This window comes from Branchiostoma belcheri, unplaced genomic scaffold (genome assembly GCF_001625305.1).
Source record: "Branchiostoma belcheri isolate BF01 breed outbred unplaced genomic scaffold, Haploidv18h27 scaffold42, whole genome shotgun sequence".
In the NCBI taxonomy this organism is placed as follows: domain Eukaryota; kingdom Metazoa; phylum Chordata; class Leptocardii; order Amphioxiformes; family Branchiostomatidae; genus Branchiostoma; species Branchiostoma belcheri.
In genome coordinates, this window is record NW_017804043.1 from 649,340 (window position 1) to 658,746 (window position 9,407).

Below are 9,407 nucleotides of genomic sequence, written 5' to 3' on the forward strand. Positions count from 1 at the left end.
ACATTAACCAGTGCAAATTCAACACTTCTCATGATCACCAAAATCAAGCACATTCGAAGACTCCTTCAGGTAGGCTCTAACCCAGGTTAAGTTACATCCTACTGGAGGTGCAGAGCTGCTGGATGTCCAGCAGAGACTGCTCGATACTTCCCGCCATCTTCATCACATCGGTGTCCGGGTTACTCTTCCACGCTGTTACACAGATCGCCATTCTAGAGAAAAATGGGGGTATCAACACACTATTACACAAGGAAATTATCACTTAAGCTAAAAGTCTATCCCGTTGCTTGAGTGACAATTTTGTTGTGCATCACATTACCCAGATGACTAACCTTCGTTGACAACATACTACCACTCACTGCTGACTCTAGCGATAGGAAAACCCTTCTTGTTAAAATTGTGGTGGGTTAATGTGCTTGTGGCATGGCCCTCCTCAAACATGGGATCTGTGCTTTACACATGTACATCCCATATGAAAGGACGTCCCTATTTAAAGCTTGGTACTAATTTCACCCAAATCAAGTGAGGAACTAGGTGTAAAGTGTCTTTCCCAAGGGCACATTGTAGTCTGCTACAGAGATTCGAACCCTGAACCCTTAGATTCTGAGTCAACAACGCTAACCACAACTACCTTGCCACCTGAAAGCAAAACCCAAAAAAATTGTTAAACTGTTAAAAAAAAAAAACAATTATAATTTGTGAACTCACGAGTCATTCTCTATCTTGTAGAAGCTCCCGTAGCCGTCGTGACGCATCGGAGCACAGCCACCATATATGGACGTGTATCCCAGGGTGCTCGTGGACAGGACAAAGTTTCCTCCACCACCGCTGAAAAACAGAGACATTCAAATATCGACTTTTCTTCTCTAATCCTAAACAGATTCAAGCCTGGGAAGCTGGTGTGTTACACCGAAGGGCGGTTATACCGGCTATACAGATGCAGAAGCTGGTGTGTTACGCCGTGGGGTGGTTATACCGGCTATACAGATACAGAAGCTGGTGTGTTACGCCAAAGGGCGGTTATACCGGCTATACAGATACAGAAGCTGGTGTGTTACGCCGAAGGGCAGTTATACTGGTTGTACAAAGAAAAATATTGGGGTACCTTTTAGTCCATGATGGATCTGTATAGATTTCTGGTCGAGTCATTCCAGCCTGATCAGACAGAATCTGGAGTCCTAACAGATGCCGATCACAACCTGGAAAACAAGAAATCAGAGATTTCAGACTTCCAGAAATAATATTTAATTGTTAAGAGACATGATAAGTACTAGTAGTCAACTGGTTCATTGCAGTTTCAATTTGCAACAAGCTTACTGTTTACTGTAAAAAAGTAGCAAAGATACCTCTGTTCAAGGCACACTCTCCCATCAGCCAAATAAACTTGTCATTGGCAGCTCGGAGTGCCTGCAGTCTCTCAGCAGACTAATAAGAGGAAAAGAGTCAGTTTACTTACTTGCAAGACCTAACAATACATGTAGCATATTTCAGTGTGGTGCCTTAAAAGCTACGTAATCGCAAAGTTCTTAAGAACTAGGTCAAAATCGCACGTTCGCATATGCATGACCCATAATGACAGACTTATCAAACTTCTTGTGTCCCATTAGAAACAATGACATGATGTTACCGTGGCATTCCTGTCCAGCATGGCCCTACAGAAGTCCACAGCTTCAGGTGTACAGGTGCGACAAGTCTCTGTCCGTCCCAGGTAGAACTTACGTGTGCTCGCTGTCTCATAGCATGGCGCTGGTCTGAAATTACATGAAAAACAGTTCAAGTTTCGACCCGAGTGTATCTTCCTGGAAAAATAAATAAAGTGAAACTAGAAAGGTAACATTTGCAACAATGTCTACCTTCGCATATGGTCTACTCTAACTTTTAATTCTTACTCATCGACAAATACCTTCACATATATGATGACAGGAGTCTAAATCCCTATTGCTGTAAAATTGCAACATGATGTAACCCAACACTAGTTATCATGGTGAGAGACAGTCTGGTTGAGGTCATTGACATATATGGTGACAGGAGTCTAAATCCCTCCTATTATAAAATTGCAACATGACGTAACCCAACACTAGTTACCATGGTGAGAGACAGTCTGGTTCAGGTCATTGACCAGGTTAGAGGTCAGTGCTTGGAACAGAAGAAGAGGAAACAGAGCAAAAACAAAACGTTTTGCTTCGGTAAAGATAAAAAGTGAAGTACTCACTTGCCATACATCCTGTAATAGGCCAGCTGCAGGGATAACTGCACCAGTCCGTCTGGGTGAAGCTTCTGAGAACGAGTAAAGTTCTTCCCAAACGTCTCAAACTTCAAGCAGTGAACAGCTAAGTCACTGGCCTGGGGAGGAAAGCAAAAACAAAGTTTATATCACAAATCAACTTGCTTTTACAAAATGAACATATATCTAAAAATTATGAATAATTGAATAAATTATTAATAATTGCTTTGCTCACTCAGTGATTTCTTTTGCAGTTTAAGGAAACAACTAATTATAAGCCTTATATCACCATATACAACAGAACACAACACTAACTCTTCAATGTCATCTAAATTATACTACCTGGGTATCTATGAGATAAACACTTAGGAATTGTTACTCAAACAACTGGACAGATTTTGAAAACTGTCAGATGTTTCAAGTATCATCCAACAGTCACTGACGAAAGGTAGTGGATGCTACTTGAAACGTCTGACAATTTCCAAAATCTATCCAGTTGCTTTGTCAATGAGTAACAATAACTCCTTGTGTATTCATCATTATTATACTCAAAGGTTTTATAATACTATCATGTTAATGTTTCAATGAATGTTTGAGTCAACAAAAAAGCGTGCTACCATTTCCTGATACTGTAACGCTGCGTCCTGTATGGCCTTCCCTATCCCCTCATCTATAGTGAACACCAGCTCCTCTGGTTCTGGGACCTTCCTATCAGGAACTGTACCCTGGAAACATAGAGACTTGTCAGTAAAGGGTTGTTTGTTTCGTTTGTTACCTCCATGACATATCATGGGGGTTATATTTTCAGTTGCCTTTGTCAGTCTGTCTGTCTGTTAGTCAACAAAATAACTCAAGAACGGCTGGATGCATTGGTTTCATACTTGGTGTGTCGGTAGGGTGTGGTGAAACCTGATTAGATTTTGGGCCCCCTAGCGGCTTCCCCTGGTACTGCAGCACAACTTCCGGTTTTGATATCTTGCAATCTGGACAAGCTACACATGTACATGTAGGGTCATGTACATGTACAAGTTTTTTATTATATGATTACAGAGGTTTTGTTTTCCGCGTGTCTGTGTGTCTGCTTTAGGTTGAGATATTTTGATCTTACCTTCCAGACTCCATGTTGTTCTCTTATTTTCTGATCCATGTACCAGTTTAGTACCACCAGGACTATCCCGTCAAAGGCTGCATGCTGGAAGGGAGAATTATAAGTTGATTAGTTTAAGTCACTTTCAGACAGGTCTATAGGACATTAATACAACTACAGTTTGTATCATGAAAGTTTATCTGTGTTGGTAGTTACATGTTTAAAGTTGAAACTTTTGATCCAACACAAGGTAAATTTTCCCACATAGAGCTTTCGACCAGTCACTCTGGTCTTCTTCAATAGACTGACCCAGTGAGGCTTGTCACATGGCTTCTTTGAAGTGTGACATCTACTGAGGAAGACCAGAGTGACTGGTCGAAAGCTCCAGGTGACAGAATTTACCTTGTGTTGGATCAAAAGTTTTAACTTTAAACAGACACTAATACAGACTATTAGGTGTGTTGTGATACTGGATAATACTACAACTTGAAAAACAATGCTCACATCACAGTTGGATGCCAGTGTTCCGTTGTTAAACATCAGAGTGTTGTAAGACTTGTCAAACCAGCGGTTAAAACAGTCGCCAGTCAGGCCTTGGATGGTGATCTGGAATACAGAAAAAAGAGCATTTCATTATCATTGTTGCGAGTGATTATGACAAAAGTCTCAAACCAGTTGACCTCACTAAAGAGCCAATACTCTTGGAGGCAAATATATGTGACCTGGCAAAATTATGATAGTTGATGTTATACGTTCATTGCAAATTCCCTTAACTTTTTGCAACAAGCACAATGACGAGTGGACCACAGCTTAACATTCCATCCTAAGGACTACAAGTACAACCCTTGCCGGCAGCGTGCATGTCGGGTGTGTGACAATGGGTAATTTTCTCCTGAGTTTACCTCTGTGTCATTAGCTGGTGAAGCCTCGTCAAGGGTAAAACAGATCAAACTTTTCTCAATGGTCTCCAGGTTCTGCTGATTTCTGACATCCAACTCTATTAGCCTGTTTCTTAACTGAAAAATAAGAGATTTACATCAGCCTTACAATAAAATACATGCCTGTTGGACCATGTGTTTTTCAGTTGAAATACTTTTAAAACTTACAATTATATTTAATTTAGTTACACACTAAGTTGTTGTTGCCATATAGAGTATATCTGTCAGGGTAGAAACTCCAATCTGGTAGAATTGGCAATTCTACGGGCAGAGTCTGTAAATTTTAAAATTTTTGCTTAAAGGACAGTACTGTCGACAAAGACTCAAATCGGCATCTCTTTGGACCAACTTTTGGACAGACCAGCATGCTTCCTAACCATTTTGTAATGTTGTAATCAGAAGAGTGAACCTCAACAGGTAAGAATGGAGTGAGCATGTGCAGTCCACCCTACCTGCCACCACTTTGTCCTGTGTTCAGCAGTCAGAGCTCCCACCCCTGGTCCGGCCGGCTGTCCTGAACACTTCTGTTTTATCACTAACAGCTGCCTGTAGGGATGTGGACATCACTACGTTCTTATTTTGAATTACTATAAATAGCATGTACATGTACTTGTATCAACTGCATGGTGTTGCAACACACCAACCACAAGGCCAAAAGGTCCGTGGGTGGTGCCCGTTGCGGTAATAATTGAGCTAGTTCTGCACTTGGTAGATACATACATTGCATAAACTGTGTGTCATTTAAAAGATAAAGACAAGCCGTGTAATATATGTCATTATGGATTCATCACACCACAAAAGCAAATGTCTGCCTTTCTAGTTATATACTAGGTTCTAAGCTATACAATCAAAGTAATTTCATCTGTTGACATTTTAGTCAACAGACATACAAGGATTGGAACTTTTGTCTGCTATGAAAGACAAAAAGTACTGGCGACAAAACTTCACACGCTGCACCTCAGAAGAGAATGAGTAAAGAAGAAGAAGAAAGAAGACATTTTAGTACATATTATCAGGTATACATGTATATCAATTATATCATATCATATCATATTATAAAATGAAGATACTATTTACAAGACAGTGTGTATGTAAGATGGTATTGAAACATGCACAGATTAAAATAACTTTACCTTTGCAGTTCAGGTGGAGTGTAGGGCACGTTGTTGTCATCAATGACGTTTACACTAAAGATCCTTCCAGCATGTAGAACACACACATGGGTGGGACTGTCTCCTTCATATACTGTGTAGTGTTACAATGAAATGATTGGTACATGTGTACATTTGGTGTGCTCAGTTTTACAGAGCCAAATTTGTAATCTGCTTTCATTATGACATTTTCTTTCTGTATTTTCACCTTTAAAAATATGAAAACCGAGGAAATACATGGGTGTGGTGTTACACACAGATTACACCTGAATGAAGTAGAATCTTAGCCTCCACAGCATGCCAAAAACTGGGGGTCTTCAGGGTCTTTGGGAGCTTTTATGTGCTATTTTCTGATTGCATATAGACAACATAGCCGGCCTGGTTGAATTACCCCCGTTTTAGAACTGGGCTAATCAGAAAACAGCCGAAGACCACCAAACACCCAGCTCTATAAGCCTGCTACGGAGGCTAGCAGAATCTGATGTTTCTCCCACCTGTCTTGAAGTGAGAGACTATCTTGTCCCGTGTCTCCCCCGGGACCTTACAGGTGTTGAACAGGTGACGGTACTGCTCCATACTACAGGGGGTCTTCCCTCGCTCTATCTTGTCTACTGGCCACTCCTCACTGTAACATAGAATAACAAAAATTTATGCTAAATAATGAACTTTTCTCATAGCTTCTTATTAATAAGTACTAGCAGCTAATATATTATAAGCCAATACACTTGGCAGAAATCCATCTTCTACATGTATAATACTAGACATAAAAGAATGTTATCATCCTCAATTTTTTTTTGTAATTGAAATAGTCATACTGTAGATACAAGTATTTACCGGTATTTATTCATTGCTCAATTGAGATTTACCATGTGTGTAGATGTATTGACATAACAGGTGACTGTCACCTTTTTGAGATATCAAATGAACCAGATCTTTTAAAAAGTGTGGTGGGTTCTTTGATGTGTTAAATGTGTGGCTGTCCACTTTGACAGAGACCAGGTTAAATAATGCTAGATTTAGGCTTAACTATGTTTAAGGCTGAACTCACTATTTCATGTGCAAGATGTCGGTAGCTTGAGGAATGAATTCCCTCTACTATATACTCACTATTTCATGAGTCTCCAGAAGTTGAGCGTGTGCCAGAGTGCGATGGCTGCCCTCTCGACCTGTGACCCGTCCCGCGGCGGCCAGTAGTGCTCGTGGAACGGGGCTGGGCCTGAGATGTTCACGTACACGGGTGTCGGGTAACGCGGCTCCAGGTACGCAAAGTTGTACCACCATTCCGACAGCTAGAGTAGAGGGACACAAAAAAAATGATGAAAAAATGATTTCATTAATTTCATTACATTATATTTCCATTATACAAATAGGATGGCACCCAGGCTGACCTAGAAAACAAGCATTTCTAGACTTATTATAATCTTTGTTAGATTGTTGGGTCAAAGTACATGTACATGTAAAATACAGTACATTGTACAATAAAAGAAGGGGAATTTAGAATGTAGTGCTCGTGGAACGGAGCTGGGCCTGAGATGTTCACGTACACGGGTGTCGGGTAACGCGGCTCCAGGTACGCAAAGTTGTACCACCATTCTGACAGCTACAGGGGCACAAGAACAGTAATAAAAAAATAGTTTTATTCTACATTTACTTTGTCTATCTTAAATGTGCTTTTATTTTTTTGACCCCAAAATCTGTATCTATATTTGTATGGCCAGTATATCTGCTACAACATATACCAGGGTAACACACCGGCTTCGTAGGCACGCGGTGTGGTGGCAGCTAGCTACATTACACCGAATGACTTGTTACACCTAACCTTTGAACATCTAACTCTAAATATTGCTATCTACTAGTAATGATAATGCCCCATGGACTATCATAAGTTTTGAAATGTTTCCACCAGTTTTGCAGTTACCTGTCTTTTCCACGAAATCATGGCACTGTGAAAGTTCCCAAACCCAAAAATTGTCCTTACCCAGTTCCTGTGTGTGCTGGCTCTTTCCAGCAGTTTCTTGTGTAACTCCTTCCCTGCCCCTATCTCAAACTCCTTAACAACTGCCTCTGTCTTCTTATACTCCTCCTCACTCACATGTGGCTTGACTGGAAAAAAAAGACTTCAAGTTGTGCTCCCCTGTTCATTGTGCTTGTCAAAAAAAGCTAGCGAATTTTCCAACCAGTATGATAACCTGCATATGCATTTGTACTGTACATAGCCTTAGTCTTTTTTGTTGCAGCTAGTTTATGAATACCTCAACTAGTAAACTATTACAATGTACTTTTCTCCACAAAAGTCACTTAAGTGGCTGCATCAACACCATAACTGAACTACAGTTACTAGCTGCAGGCAACAGAGGTCAGGGTACACCAAGGAACTTCTGGATGGAGTTTGTCAAGAAGGACAGTAGAGAGTGTGGCATGCTATAGAGTTAGCCTTGTTACCAAACCTATTTTAGCTCCTGAATCCTACGTACATACATCCTTTCCGCAAATTGGTTACCTGCTACCTATAGCTATTTGCGGAGCTGAGAGGATGTAGGACTCCGGAGCTAAAGAGATTTGATAGAGTTGCTTTAAGGTGTGGTGTGAAGACTAGCCAACTGCTGCCCACCCCTGTGTCAGGGACCCACACAGCAGTATAATCAAAGACTGGAAACTAATAGTACTCAAGTCACTCACCTGAGTACAGGTACTTGTCCAGTGTATCCCTGAGAGTTGGGAGAGGCAGTGAGGGGAGGGAGTCCTGAAATTGGAATGTCCGCTCCCGGGGGGTGATGTCAGCCTCACTGGACGCCATTCTAATGATGTTTACTGTGAAGAAATAAAATAAGCTGCATTTCTTTCAAGAAGTATAAAGAAAGAGACAAAATATTTCTCTACAAAAAGATGTGATCGAATTCCCTTGTCGTCTTTCTGTTGGGATATAACAATGAAACCTACATGTATCATATGAATATGCAAATGTATCACAGGGCTTAAAATAGTTATGTGTGCCTAAAATGGTGACATATACCAGTTGTACATAGCACAATGGCAGAACCTACTATTACTCCAATATACTAGTAATTATAATAATAAGCTGCAATGTACCTGCATGTGCACATACAGTGTTATTTGGGGCCAAGAATCATTTAAGAAAAAAAATCACATGATGATGGTATTATGTAATGATTGTAGACTTATTAGAGCTTTCGTGTTTTCATATTATTGGAATTGGTATGAAAAATCAGAATTGTTTGAAGGGTATTTGACAGCGTGCCTGCAGCAAATGCCAATGACCAGCTGATAGAACGTACCTCCACAGACTCGGTACAGTTGAACAAACCTGCACACACCAACCACACGACCCAACCACTGCACCATAACTCACACTTGTGTTTTGTACTACACAAAATAACATGCAAATAGAACAAAAAAATAAGCGTAGAAAAAAAAAGAAAGAAACTTTTGAGCAGTGTGTTTGTGTGTGTTGGGGTCATCTAATATAAAAGTTGGAACTTTTGTGGTCATGTTAGTTTTCTTTTCACAATGATTGCAATTTGTGACACTGTGGTAGTAAGGTTACTTGTAGTAAGTAAGTATTACTAAGTATTGCAATGTTAATTTGTATCTGCCAGACAAGTAACTGTAAAAAAAATCAGTGTTATTCAGCATGTTTTTGTACAGGCTGCGAGGCTGGTTTTTATAAATAAACTGTTAAACTGTTATTAAACTGTTATTAAGTTGCACTGCAGAATTGCTTCAACCACAAATTTAAAACACCACTAAAATATCTCATTTCCTTCCTACCTACTGTGAAACTAGCTGAATTTACAGTGCATTCTTAATTATTGTACAGTATAGGGCAAAGTTTCCACGGGTGCATGTTGGACCTGGAAACAATCTGGCATCCAGCCTACAATTATACTGGGGATCTGTACTGCTTAGATAATTATCGATAGTGATCATAGTCTAAAGTCCATCAACCTCATATAGCATAGGATGAGCTTTGTCTGTAAGGGGGGGGG

General features: G+C 40.2%; 1 protein-coding gene across 1 annotated transcript; it reads right to left on the reverse strand.

Moving 5' to 3' along the window:
• LOC109478028 (peroxisomal carnitine O-octanoyltransferase-like) lies at nucleotides 1-8,787 on the reverse strand. The gene is made up of 17 exons (XM_019779477.1): nucleotides 8,697-8,787; nucleotides 8,080-8,211; nucleotides 7,379-7,503; nucleotides 6,508-6,689; nucleotides 5,895-6,025; nucleotides 5,383-5,494; nucleotides 4,702-4,795; nucleotides 4,214-4,327; nucleotides 3,816-3,917; nucleotides 3,333-3,416; nucleotides 2,842-2,949; nucleotides 2,213-2,343; nucleotides 1,628-1,751; nucleotides 1,347-1,425; nucleotides 1,106-1,199; nucleotides 709-828; nucleotides 1-212 (listed from the first exon to the last, which is right to left on the reverse strand). The coding sequence occupies exons 1-17, from the start codon at nucleotides 8,761-8,763 to the stop codon at nucleotides 92-94; spliced, it is 1,920 nt and encodes a 639-aa protein (XP_019635036.1). The 5' UTR covers nucleotides 8,764-8,787; the 3' UTR covers nucleotides 1-91.
• Nucleotides 8,788-9,407: the final 620 nt, after the last annotated feature.

Bases quoted from the DNA above. Each gene is read 5' to 3' on its own strand.
- LOC109478028 (XM_019779477.1), bottom strand. From the start codon at position 8,763: ATGGTGCAGTGGTTGGGTCGTGTGGTTGGTGTGTGCAGGTTTGTTCAA. The intron at 8,212-8,696 runs GTACGTTCTATC...ATTTCTTCACAG, and splicing joins ACTGTACCGAGTCTGTGGAG to TAAACATCATTAGAATGGCG. The intron at 5,495-5,894 runs GTGGGAGAAACA...AACACTACACAG, and splicing joins AGTCTCTCACTTCAAGACAG to TATATGAAGGAGACAGTCCC.